The 14,644-nt window shown below is 44.9% G+C and overlaps 1 protein-coding gene across 1 annotated transcript; it reads right to left on the reverse strand.

Moving 5' to 3' along the window:
* Positions 1-373: 373 nt before the first annotated feature.
* Positions 374-1,848, reverse strand: mos (v-mos Moloney murine sarcoma viral oncogene homolog). The gene has a single exon (XM_063206580.1). The coding sequence runs from the start codon at positions 1,800-1,802 to the stop codon at positions 801-803; it is 1,002 nt and encodes a 333-aa protein (XP_063062650.1). The 5' UTR covers positions 1,803-1,848; the 3' UTR covers positions 374-800.
* Positions 1,849-14,644: the final 12,796 nt, after the last annotated feature.

Genomic DNA, 14,644 nt, shown 5'->3' on the forward strand with positions numbered 1-14,644 from the left:
ATTTTTGACTTTTGCATTTTATCATTGAAAATGTTCAGAGGTCCCATGACCTGTGTGTGAATTCTTGCTTGCAATTCAGATATTTTGAGAACATACTTTTTCAACCCATTTAAAATGCATTTTGCAATGCAATGCGATGGAATGCCCAATAAAAAAATGTCAATTTCTCAACATTCTACAAAATGTAGATACACCGTTTTTGCAAATAAACTCTAATCAAGGAGTGAGCTGGTTGGTCCCTGAAGGTAAGGAATCAGAAGTATGTTAAATTCATGACTGACACCTTTCCTCAGAAAGATAAGAAATCATGCTTTACACACCCAAATTATCTTCATGCCAGGCAATGGTGGGGAAAAAAGGTTTGAGAAAAATATAATTGGCAATCATTTAATTTGTAACACATACCCAGTAAATTAGACATGGACATTTAAAAGTATTTTGCAAAACTCTTAATTAAAATTCAGTTGTGTAAAAAATTGTACCATTAAGTGAGGGAATTCATACTAACTTTTTATACAGTGTTTTATTGTGTTGTAAACGTAAAACAATTAAGAACATAAAAGTTTGAGTAATGCCAGTGAGGAATCTTGAAAATGACATTGAAAAACACTGTAAATTCTTGGTCCCTGCCTAAAAAACAATAATAAAAAAAATCAAGAAATAGGCCAACACACAAAAAAAAGCAATTTAAGATCATTCAATCTGTACATTCTATACACACCCAATATTTATTTATTTATTTATTAACCTTGCCAAATTCTGGTTAAGTCAATATGGGCTACTACTCGTCTGTATGGGTGTCAGCAGCTTGGCATCTTATCGAGTTCTGAGAGTAGGTCATCCATAGTCGGCCTTTGGTGTGGATTGGCATTCCAGCATCTCACCAGGAGAGTCATACAAGTCTGTCCAAACGATGACTTCCTAAACGTGTCCCCATTCACTGGCGGCCGCATATTGTACGCCACAACAGCGTATAGAATGCACTGGCGGTCTCCTTCGTATGGAAGCTCACGGGTGATTATCTGCCACCAGGTGATGCCAAAAGAATACACGTCCGCCTTCAGAGTCACATCTTCCCCTTTCAGCAGTTCAGGCGCCTGGTGTGTGTAGGTGCCTCCGAGATGAGTTGTGAGAGGGCGCAGATCTCCTGACTGGCCAAGCTTCAGAGAGCAACCAAAATCAGCCAATTTGCACGCGTCCGCGTCCGAGACTATAACGTTGGCAGGCTTCACGTCAAGGTGTCCTATCTTGTGCGCGTGCAGATATTGCAGACCTCGTGCGATGTCTTTGGAGAACTTCAAACACCTGTCCCCCGGAAGCGGCTCAACTCCGTAGATAACCTGTTGCAGATTCCTGGTTCCAGCCAGTTCCATAATTATTGTACCAATGTTATCGGCGTTATCTTCATTGTCAGGTATGCATGTGGTGGCCGCAATTACTCTGACAAGGTTTTTGTGGCGCAGATGCGCCGCGTTCAGTTCCGCCCAAAAGCTTTGTCGGCATGCAAGCTTGTTCTTGGCGCATCTCTTCACCTTTTTCACGGCAACGGTTTCGTCGAAGTACTGACCCTTGTAGACAGACCCAAAGCCACCGGACCCAAGGGGCTCTGAGCAGTGGAGCTCGCTCCAGTAAACAACAGACGACCAGAGCCTGCTGGCTATCTTGCTTCGGAATGTGTGAGTTGGAACGGCTAGGGTAGATCCTCCGGCATTCTTGAACAGCGGACTGCTGCATGCTCCCAGCTCCACTGTTGGTCCAAAACCGCGAGGTAGTAGCCGTGTTACGGGGATTGGAGACGGCATGGTTAACCAAACACCTGTTCTGCCAAACTTTCATCTCATTACTTATCACTACCACGTGACTCCATCTGTGCGTCAAGGTCATTGGTTCACAGTCTTCGCGCGTAAAGTGATCCTGTTAAAATCTGGGAGCATTCCATCAACAAACGAGTAAGTATGTTAAATAAGTACATGAAAAATTACTATAGGCTAATTAATATCTGTAAGACCCAATGTGGAAAATATCCGCTAATAATGGCCGGTATTTGTGTTTTTCCATGGATATACCACGATATCTATTTCAAGAGTTTATATTGGCCCTGGAGGCCTGCATGAAAGGTGGTCAGGCCTTCATAGCACACTTAACCTTGAACTGGGCCACTTAAGAGGGCTAGTCGATATTCATTTGCCCAGCAAGTTTGAAGGCATGTAAAGTAAAGTGTTACACATAGCACTAGCATTAAGATTTGTATAGAACTTTAATGCATTGCAGACTTATGTGACCAAGCTGCTAAACCAAGTCTTGTGCGTTTTATTGAAGAAACACAATCTGTCTGAAGAAATAAATAAGATATGCAATATGATGATATATGATCACATGCCTCATTTAATGAGCCATTCAATGTCTCATATAACCCTTCACATCTAAACAGGGGGCAGACTGGCAACCTCCCCAGGTACCATTCTCTCTGTCCTAGTGCTTACATCTTCAGTTGCTTCATCCGTCAAGCCTTGAGCCTTGATGCTCGACGTCATTGAAAAAGTCTCGGTTGTACACAAATAGCAAATGGGTGAGAAGATGAAGGAGGAAAGATGCCGTAGAAGCAACCAGTACTGCTCGATTCTTGCTTCCTCCATTGATTCCGTTGTTTCTTCCACAGGAGGGGCGAAACCGAGGCACAAGGATGGAGGAAACACCTGGAGGAGGGATACTGAGACCCAGGCCATGTGATGTGACACCCAGGCCATGTGATGTACCATTTAATTGGCGGAACGAAGGAGAGAACTACAGTCATTGTACAGGTATGAGAATTTGAACCACCACAAGTTAACACGCCAACTGCTAGCCTGAGACTGACTGTTGTGACTCCTTCACACAGTCTGGAAAAAGCTTAGAGGAATCCTTTTCCATGGAGGGTGGGAGATGGTCTGACCTTACTCTGCTGTTTACATTAATTGGAGTTCCGAATTCAAATTAAAATTCAAATTGTGCTTTATTAGCATGACTGTTACGATACAGCGTTGCCAAAGCGTGAAACAAATATGTGAATAGTGTTGCCTTAAAGGGACAGTTTGGTCAATTTCAACATGCAGCTGTAATGCTCACACTACCCTGGACTTGTCAGTGCCTGAGATTTTTTTTTCTTCTTCTTCAGCCGTTTCCGAGATCCTGGTCATTGTAATGGGGGCAGCTCTTTGTTTACATTTCAAAAAAACATTTTTATTAATTCCCAAAAACATCCAAAAGGTTATAAAACATCAGCAGACAACTAGCAAACAGCAGTACCTTTTGGGAAAATATTTGGAGTTGGCCTATGTTTCATTTTTTTAAAATGTAAACAAACGCTGCCCCCATTAGAATTGCTCATATCTCGGAAAGGGCTGAGCCGAAAAATGTGGCATCACCAGTGTTGTGTGGTTTGATGAAACACATTAATAAAACACTGGACAACTGGAGTACGATTCAAGTATCAACTGTATTCAACTGTATCACTGTAACCAGTGTTGGGAAAGTTCATTTTGTACGTGAACTAGTTCAAGTTCAAGTTCACAGCTCTCAGAATGAACTAGTTCGTTCATAGTTCATATTTATTTCAAAATGAACTAGTTCATTCATAGTTCACAAAATAAATGAACTAGTTCATTTCAGTTCATCCCCCCCCCCAAAAAAAAAAATACAAAAAAAAAAAATCAAAATTCATTGAAAAAGCCCATATAAATGCTTCACAGATAGCCATTATTTAATGGGTTAATTAGTGTTAACAATGACATTGCTGGATATAGGCCTAACGGTATTTTAGTTGTGCATTAGAGCAGCGGTTTATTAGTAGTAGTAATAGAGAGTAGGCCTACAGTCCTTAACTGTGTTTTCTGCAGTGTTGGGAAAGTAAATTTTCTACTAGTTCATTGTTCAGTTCACAGCTCACCCCCCATGATGAAAAAAGTGTAGGCCTAAAGCCTAAATTAGTTTTAACAATGAGATTGTTAGATATTAGTCTACTGTATTTTAGTTTTGCATTAAGAGTGGTTTATCAGTAGGCCTAGTAGTCCTTTAGAGTGTTTGTTGTTTAGACACTGTGTGCTGAGCGAGTTCACTTCTTTTCTGTTAGCCTACTGTATGGACTGGACTTAAATCGGGTGCGTGGACTCTGTAACGTTTTCCTGCACTGTTGTTCTCTGTCTCATGCGCAAAATGTGCCTTCCTGCAACATGCCAGCAGGCAGCTTTCTCTTGTTGTTGTTGCTGCGCGCGGCGCATTTTAACTTAAATAGTGAAGCGAGAGCACTCCACACTTCTTCCGAACGCCCAGAAGACGGTCGCTAGAGGCGTTAATCTAAAAAGTCACCGGAAATCAGAAAACTCGCACACTGCTGGCTGGTTGCTCTGACTTTTAAATAGAGCGATGCCTGCTGTTTGCTTGGTCCCGCCTCTTTGCACGAGACTAAAGACAGTCGGAGAGAAAGGTGTCTGACGCTGTCAGAGAGAATGGATAAGACATAATATTAGACTCTCTGACATTGTTTTCAGTAGCGGTTTCGGCAGGAATATTAATGAAATCTGGTAACTACGGAATGAACGGAATGAAGAACTAATGAACGTTCACGTTCACGCTCCAGATGAACGCGTTCATAGTTCGTTCATCACCTAGAAAATACTGTCCGTTCAGTTCACGTTCGCTCAAAATATGAACTCGTTCATGAACTTTCGTTCATTGAACGCGTTCGGGTACATCACTGACTGTAACTGTAGTAGACTGTAGACTGACGTTCACATACGAGGACGTGGCTTATATACCCTGGGACCAGAGTTCCCCCTAGTGGTAATAATCGGTATAACACATGGCAAGTCAAACACATAAACACATTGGTTAACACCACATCCCCCTTACTGGAAGTTGAAGAGAAAATGATTACTCTTTTACAGTTTGCATTCAACATCAAATCACTATAACCAACATTTCATTAAACTTACCAGATTTTCTTTTCTATAACTTTTCAAGATAAAAGTTTCATTTCATTTCAAACATTTCATTACAACAAACATTTAACATTTTGCCACATTACTGTCATCACATAAACAGTGTGTTTTACATCAAACATGTTAATCATATTTCTTTGTCAACGTTCATTTTTTTTTTTTTCCTTTTTTTTTCCACCTGTCTTTTGGTTTCTCCTTTTTTTTTGTTGCAGGTAAGTGTTTCTCTTTTCTCAGATGTATCTTTTTGATTGTGTTATACAGGTAAGCATTTCATTCTCTTTTCAAATGTCACAGATAAACATTTCACATTTATTATTTTCACAGGTCAAGTCTGTCTGGTTTCTTTATTTCCCTGCCAGACCTGGTTCTTGTGATGTGAGGTGAGCTCACAGTCGGCGTGACTGTTGAAGGAGTCTCTTCACCTCTGTCCACCTTGCGTGGCTGCTGCTCGCTCTTTGACCCCTGCTCTGGCATAGGAATCAGGTGAGCACGGTTCCGCCGCAGTGTCCCCTGTGGTCCAGCGACCAGGTAGGATCGTGGGGTGTTGTGTGCGGATGTTACCTGACCTGGCTCGGCTGTATCTGTGATCCAGACGTCGTCTCCTGGCGACAGCTTACCCAGGTCTCGTGTGCGGTGTCTGCTGTTGTAGCGTTGTGCGTCTGCTCGCCTCTTCTCCCTCTCCTTCCGCCGAAGATCGCGAAGGTCTGGAAGTGCCGGCTGTAGTCTCTCTGGCAGGACCGGCAGAGTGGTGCGCAGGCGCCGTCCCATGAGCAGCTCGGCAGGGCTGTAGCCGTTGCTCAGGGGTGTCGCTCTGTAGGCCAACAGAGCGCGGTAGGGATCGTCGGCTTTCTTAAGCAGGCCCTTCACGGTTTGGACGGCCCGTTCCGCCTCGCCGTTGCTCTGGGGGTACTTTGGGCTGCTGGTTACATGCTCAAAACAATAGTCACTGGCAAAGGCTTTCATTTCATGCCCAGAAAATTGGGGTCCATTGTCACTAATTAGAGTCTCTGCGATGCCGTGACGTGCAAACATTGATTTGAGGTGTGTGATAACGTTTGCAGATCGTGTGTGGCTGAGTTGGGCAATCTCAACATAACGAGAGAAATAATCAAACTACTAACAGGTAGGTTTTGTCATTCAGCATGAAAAGGTCTGCACCTACTTTCTGCCATGGCCTATCAGGTAGTTGGGTTGGCATCAGGGGCTCTTTCGGGTTGGCCCTCTCCTTGATGCATTCTCTGCATTTGTGTACCAGCTCTCTAATCTGGTTGCTCAGCCCAGGCCACCATACTGCTTGGGTAGCCCTCTCTCTACACTTCACTATGCCCTGGTGCCCCTCGTGTATTTTGTCTAACACAGTGTCTCTCATTGTGGCTGGAATGACTAACCTTGTGCCCTTCAGGAGTAGTCCATTTTGCACAGTCAGGAACGCTCTCTCGTGCCAGTAGTGCTTGGCGGGCCCCTGGAGCTGGTTCCTGTTCTGGCCAGCCCTCCACGCAGTACTTCATCACCTGCGCGCAGACGCTGTCGCCCTGCAGCTGTTCGCGGAGCTCTGTGAGGTACCTGTCGCTGGTCGGGAGATGCTCCATCACCACTTCGACGTAGATGTTGGTGTCCTCCATCAGGTCCTTGTCGCTGCTTGTCACTGCATTCGTCAGTGGGGTGCGTGAGAGTGTGTCAGCTGAGGTGAGGCCTTTTCCCAGGTGTGTGGAAGATGGTGTAGGAGTACCTCATCAGACGCATCCTGAATCTCTGGATTCGTGGTGGCAGTGCGTCCAGAGCCTGGCCCCCCAGCAGGCTCACGAGAGGTTTGTGGTCTGTTTCGAGTTTCAAAGTGCACTCCGAGTATGAAGTCACTGAACCTCTCACAGGCCCATGTCAGTGCCAGTGCCTCTTTCTCCAGCTGGGCGTATCGCTGTTCTGTGTCAGTCAGCGACCTGGAAGCATACGCGACCGGTAGCCACGTTTCTGCCTTCTTCTGTAGCAGCACGGCCCCCAGCCCATAAGATGAGGCGTCCGCTGAAATCTTGAGTGGGCTGTTTGGGTCGTACAGCTGGAGTACTGGCCGCTGAGGAGAGTTTCATGCTTGAGGGGTTGCGGAAAGCACGTTGCTGGTCGTGCCCCCAGCACCACATGTTCTTCTTTGAGAGGAGTGCTCTCAGTGGCTTGTCCTTCTCAGAGAGGTTGGGGATGAACTTCCCAAGCTGGTTCACCATCCCCAGAATGCTGCGAAGCTCGCTGATGTTCGTCGGCTCTCTCATGTCTTGGACGGCTTTGGTCTTGTCTGGGTCTGGTTTCACCCCCTCTGCTGAGATGATGTGCCCCAGGAACTTTACCTCTTCTCTCCCGAACTCGCACTTTGCCATGTTCAGCGTCACACCTGCCTTCTCTGCCCGCTCCAGGACTGCATGTACCCTGCTGTCGTGCTGCTCCTTCGTGTCCCCCCAGATGAGGATGTCGTCGACGTGGCAGACGACGCCTTCCAGGCCCGCCGTGACCTCTGATGTCATCCTGTTCTGGAAGTGCTCCGATGCTGAGCTGATCCCGAAGGGTAGCCTGTTGAAGTGGTACCGCCCGAATGGCGTGATGAAGGTGGTGTACAGAGCAGAGTCTTTTGAGAGTGGTATCTGCCAAAAGCCCATGTTTGCGTCGAGTTTGGAGAAGTATTTGGCTCCGGTCAGCATGCCTAGGGTGTGTTCAACAGATGGCAAGATGAACTTTTCCCTGCACACTGACTCGTTCACTGGTGACATGTCCACACATATTCTCACCTCGTTATTCTTCTTCGGAGCCACCACCATGCCGCAACACCACTCGGTTGGCGCCTCGATGCGGCTGATGACGCCCAGGCTCTCCATCCTCTCCAGCTCCCGCTTCACCTTGCCCATGAGTGGTAGTGGTACCCGCCGTGGAACTTTGAGAGAGAGAAGGGTTTGGCGTCCGGCTTGAGTTTGATGGTGTAGGGCTTCTGGACCAGCCCTAGTCCGTCGCAGAGCTTCGGGTACGTCGTCCTCACCGTCTCCCGGTCGATCATGTCCATCCGAGCAACCAGTTTGAGCCTCACTGAAGCTGGCCTGCTCAGTAGACCGACGTGCAGGTCTCGGACGATGTAGATCCTCTCTGTGATGCTCCTGTCTTTGTAGGTGAGTGTTTCGGTGACTGACCCCAGCACGTTCAGCTTTGCACCACCAGGGCCATACAGCTGTTTCATGGCAGCTTTAATGTCCTTGGCACCGGGCATGACACTTTTATACACAGTCTCTGGTATGGCTGTTACATCGGCGCCTGTGTCGATCTTAAAAGTCACTTTGCTGCCCTGTAAGCCTATCTCAGCCATCCATGGATCTTCTCCCGAGGACACTTCACCTAAGAACAGTCCATCAGTGTCCTCGGCTAACTCATTTACAGTGCTGGCGAGTCTACATACCTTGCCATAGTGCCCTCTTTTGCCGCAGCTGTGACATTCGGCGTTCCGTGCAGGACACTGGACCGCCGGATGAGATGGTGCTTTTCCACATTTGTGACATGCCTTGTGTGCCGTCGCCGTGTGCGTCGATGTCCTCGTCTTTGCATGTCCTGTGTTTTGCCCTTTTGCCTTGAATTGTGTAGAATTCCGCGGGCTTTCCTTTGCTTCTGTGCAGCGCATCCACAGCCACTTTGCCAGCACGCGCCCGTCTCCCCCCTCAGGTCCGTTTGTTGGCGCCGAATTCCTCGACTGGCCTGGCCATGGTGATCGCCTTGGTGAGGGTGAGTTGGCTATCTAGCTGCATTTTCTGAGACAGTGCCGTGTCTCTGATGCCCACTACTAATCGGTCTCGTAACAGTTCATCGTGTAACTGACCGTAATTGCAGCTTTCTGCTAAAGCATAGAGTGCCGTGATGAATGCATCGACAGATTCTGATGGCTGCTGCACTCTTTGATTAAATTTTAGCCCGCTCGTAAATCACGTTTTTCTTAGGCACGAAGTAGCCATCAAATCCCGCCTTTACTGCACCGTACTGCAAACGCTGCTGCTGGGTTAGCACTAGCCCTCTTAGCACGTCATCTGCCTCATCACCCATGCAGTAAACTAGCGTGTTCACACTTGGTTTGCCTCAGAAGAATTGTTCAAGTTACTTGCAGTCTGAATCTTTCAAAAGCGACGAATCCATTTTTCCCACTCGTGCGGTTTGGAAAAGTCAAACGGTTCCGGTGGCTTAATGGTAAACGTAGCACTCGGGATAGCCTGACCTTGTCCACTTGGCGCGTTAGCCACCTCTTGGCGTTCCGGTACGTTAGCCACATGCTGGTCCGTAACGTTAGCATCCTCGTGGACCGTTGGCGCCTCAACGTTCGCCTGCGGTTGGTCTCGCTCGCTCATCCTTGCTTGATGTCGTCTCCGTCGTCTTCTGGAACTGGATCCTCCTGTCATTCACGCTGTCTCTTGTCCGCAGGTCGTGAACTACACTTCTGACACCATGTTGTGTGGTTTAATAAAACACATTAATAAGACACTGGACAACTGGAGTACGATTCAAGTATCAACTGTATTCACTGTAACTGTAGTAGACTGTAGACTGACGTTCACATACGAGGACGTGGCTTATATACCCTGGGACCAGAGTTCCCCCTAGTGGTAATAATCGGTATAACACATGGCAAGTCAAACACATAAACACATTGGTTAACACCACAACCAGGTACTGACAAGTCAAGGGTAGCATGAGCAATACAACTGCATGTTGAAATTGACCAAACTGTCCCTTTAAGGAATCAGTAGTGGGCTCCATGGGTGAGTTCTCAGTCACCACTCTCAACTGTTTGCTGATTGGCAGAAGCGTGAGCGAACCGAGTTTGGAGGGTTGGGCCAGACTATGCACGGAACCAAAATATTTGGGTGGAAGTACATAGGATGGAAAGATTAAGATTCCTTTTGAGGACGTCAATCTTCAAGGCACACGCACAAGGGTAACTTGACATTGGACCCCATATCTCACATCACATTGACCATAACCCTAGATGTCTGAAACCTTGAACTTGTTAATAAAAGATTACTATTTGATCAGTAGGGTGATGACCACCTTCGAAAGATGATCTGCTGTTCATGTACATGTGTCCTGTATTCGCACACAAGATGACGTCAAAGTCTGTCCACCTTTTCAAAAGTTATTGTGCAAATCAAATCTAGGACGAACTGAGGGATAGTGAGTAGACATACATCTACATACCAGACTTATTTAGTAATATAACTGTACTTGGTAAAAGACAGAATAGCAAAAATAATAGTTCTGTGAAAAGCACTAAAGTTGCAGCGGCCATGCAGGTGCATGATGTGCAGCCATTGAGGTCAAGAACAGTGCAGTTTCACATATTACCCACCAGATGGCGCTCTAAAACCAAGCGTAACTGAGGTCATCATGCACAGTCCGCCACTCAGGGCTCAGACCAGTGACCTGCCAGCAAATGGCCAGCCATGTGCCATCACAAACACCCCTGATGCTCCAGTTCAGCATGGGAGGCACAGCACCATGTGAAAAAGAGGTCCGCGACACTGCTTGTCTTACTGTGTATTTAATAGAGCAACGTTTCGACCTTCAGGTCTTCATCAGGCTCTTTGCCTGATGAAGACCTGAAGGTCGAAACGTTGTTCTATTAAATACACAGTAAGACAAGCAGTGTCGCGGACTTCTTTTTCACTTGGATTTACTCTCATTGTCCTGCACCTGGGCCATCGGGTGGGATGTTCACACATCTACTCCTCTGAACTAGGCACAGCACCATAGCACTGACCTAAAGGTGCAGGCCTATACTGCATGAGGCTTCGGGAGGGAGGTTTACTAACATTCTACGCTGAACTCTGCTATTTGGCATCCATTACACAGCAGTGGCACATTAGTCCAGGACGTCCGTATGAAGACCACATTTTGTGCAATTTTGTTAAAGCAAAAATATTTTTTTGTGGAACATCTCACCAATCATTGCAACCAAACGGTTATTTAGACCTGTGGCTCGCTGCATGACCCAAGCTTACAAATGTGCATTTGGCATGTACACCCCTTTAGAAAAAATGTAAAAATCATATTAACACACCATTGGCTTGACAAATTGGAATGGGGAGAAATGGAATTTGCCACGTGGGACAACTATCCATCTTTATGTACAGTTCTTGAAGCACATTATGTTACATGAACTTTGTTTGATGGTGAACTACTGTAATGCATATCCTACATTGATATGCATTTCCCAATTCCCACACCCAAGACAACCAGCGTCAAACTTGTTTGGCCTCTTTTCGTTGGCCAGCTTTTCTGCCATTCTGTAAAGAAATGGAAGCTTACTTAAAGGTGCAGTATGTAATATTTTTAGCTGTTTACTTCCAGAATTCATGCTGCCCATTCACAAATGTTACCTTCTTCATTAGTACTAACAACCATCATCAATTTCTAAGTATTCATTATGCCATTTTGAATTTCCAATAACAGGCCTTTTTAACTGAAAAACGTACTGTACTTTGATTATACTAGTACATATTAGTTCATTATTTATTTAGTAAATATTCACGAAAAGATCCAATTTGGCAGTAGACAGCACAGTTTCAATGAGCAGCATACTTGAAATACCTACTCTGGCCACCATCTTACACAATGCACCTTTAAGGGCATGCAGTCAGTGGTCAAATCATCTGCAGCCAACAGCTTAAAAAAACTAAATTTTACACCCCTCAGTTCAGCACTGCTAATGACACAAAAGCAGTATCTGTTAGTCTGCAAATCGCTTATTTTGTCTGTCTGAACCACCAAAACGTGAGCAAGGAAAATGCAAACGTAATGCACGGTGTGTGCCTGCGATTTGTCTCCCAATCCTTAATACATTACATAAGATTACACTTACCTGACACTTTTATCCAAAGCAACTTACAGATATTTTTTGCAGGTTATTGGTTACAGTCCCTGGAACAATGTGGGGTTGGGTGACTTGGTCAGTTAGGGAGAGGGAGGGATTCGAACCTGCAACCCTCTGATCTTAAGATGCTTAATACATAAAAATGATGTCAGACGCAAGGCAGACGTTATTATAATCCTTCTGTATGTTTATTGAGTTTCAGTACACTGTAGACAGTAACACTGGATGGAGGCTGCAGCTCTCCGTACGTAGCAGCAAAGGTCTATACATACACATACACCTGGCTCGGCTCAGCACCGCTCAGGGCCATGGACTTCAGAGTTGTGACAACAGGGGTAGAGGAAGTCAGTTGGTGACATGATTCACGTAGAGTTAAATCATTCTAGGCAGCGGCTTTCTTTTCACTAGAGACTTAACACAGCACCACTACATAACAAGCACAGATGACGTAAAAACAAATGACATTTACCTCTACTGCACTTTCTGTGTTCATCACTCACTTCCTGGAACTATTGTGGAACTATGGCGATCTGTGTGTCAAAGGCTCCATGAGCCGCCATCTTTGTGTAAAACTGGAACACGGAGGTTAATGGGATTAACTCAACTCTGAATTCCATGGCTCTGGGCACAGCTCTCTCAGCCAATAACCAATAATCTGTCAGACACTACACACACTTCTGGCTCTCCTTGCCAATCAAACAATCACTTGTCAAATCCCAAATCCCATTCCTGGCCCACACAGCCAGCCAATAAATAACCGTCTCTTTGGATGATGTCATCGGAAGGGAACTCCAGCAGAGACTGCAGCGTTGAGTTCTACCTTACACACACGCACACACACACACACACACACACACACACACACACACACACAGTCACACACACACTCTCTCTCTCTCTCTCTTTTTTTCTCTCTCCCACACATAGATATATTTTTATATATTTATATATAATAGATTTATATATATATGAATCATAAGGCCTATATTCATACAAATACAACAGTAGTTTGTAAAATACATTTAAGTAAAATATACATGATTAGCAACAGAGGTTCATTGTCACAGGATGGCATTACTGAAATATAAACATTAAAAAAAACAAAACAAAACAAAAAATATTGATTACAACTTAACCACAACAACTGCAACAATGTCCTCTTTTTTTCTCCCATTCTTGTTCGCCATTGCCATCATCATCATCCATCATCATCATCATCATCGTCGCCTTGTCTCCACCTCTGCAACCTTTGACCTCTCGGTTTGACAGCAAAGATGGAGACCAGAGTGTGCCCATCCGTCACCATGACAATAGAGCTCCCAAGCAAGGCAGGTGTGTGAGAATGGCGACACACATTTACAGGCAAGTCACAGTACACAACACTCAAGCACTGTCACACACACACACACACACACACACACATACACACACACACACACCAACCTTTTAGCACAGTTTGAGATTCTTGTGAAATAAAAAAATATAGAGATACAAGAGGTCTGTAGCACCTTCAGAAGGTTAAGGAGTGTCCCTTAGCAGCTTGATCCAAAACAGAATATTGCAGAAGTGATTTGCATACACACATCTGCAAAGTCACTCATGCACTGACCACACACATACTGTACACACGCACACACACAAATACACATACACACACTAGGGCTTGGCATGCCACGGTATGATACTTCAACACCTTCACAACATGTTGATACAGGGGAAAAAAACAGAACTTTCCCAAAACGTCTGATTCTATGACAACAAAGGCAAATCTTTAGGTTTCCACAACGTAACAACTTCCCTGATACACCTTAACTGCCAATTAATTCAATTAAAAAATAAATTCTGGTTCAATTTTTATGGTTAAATAAATTTAAGTAGTTAAACTCTTCAGTTGTCTCGTATGCTTTTTGCTATAGGCCAATGGTGTATCAATACTACAACAACTGTAATCAAAACATATTAAAACAAGAGTATGCTGGCAACAGTAAATCAGGATATTGATAAATTAACCACAGCCCTAATGCAAACACGGACGAACACACACAAACACACACGCATGGACATGGACACACACACACACACACACACACACACACACACACACACACACACACACACACACACACACACACACACATTGGTACCACTGAAACTGAGAGGACGATTTGTTAACAGTCTATGTCTCCCGTCAAAATCGGAAAAACTGGAAAACATCCAATCCCAATCAAATTCCAGCCATGTTTTTCAATGCAAGCATAACGGTTTCGCTGTTGGAACACTGCAGCATTGCAAACATTTTCTGACTTTGCTGGAAATGTGTTTTTTAATTATTCATTAATAATTTTAAAAGGGTTAAACCGCACCCTTATTTAATATCTCCAATGTGACAAAAAGAGATTAGACTTGACATCATGAAAAGCAATGGAAAGTCCGATAAGGCTAATAGCTAAGAGTTAATTCCAAGATGGCGGGTATTCACAGGAGCAGTTTAGTGACTTGCTCCGATTTGTCAACTCTGCCATGGTCGTTAACTGCCTGTAAGTAGAGCCGTCATTCTTCTAACAAAAATATACACGGCTCTCATTTTAGAAAGCTAACCAGTTGCTTAGAGTTGTAATTTCAAAGTATGTTTATAAACATGCTTTTCCAAAATACCCCTTGAACGATTGTGAGCACAAGTTATATTCATTTTTTATGCATGCATGCCGTTGGAGCTGTTAGTCCTGTCAAACTCAATTCTCTGAGAGTCGCAGACACTGTGTGCAAGTAAAGCAACATTTGAGTC

The sequence above is a fragment of the Engraulis encrasicolus genome, chromosome 9 (genome assembly GCF_034702125.1).
Source record: "Engraulis encrasicolus isolate BLACKSEA-1 chromosome 9, IST_EnEncr_1.0, whole genome shotgun sequence".
NCBI lineage: Eukaryota > Metazoa > Chordata > Actinopteri > Clupeiformes > Engraulidae > Engraulis > Engraulis encrasicolus.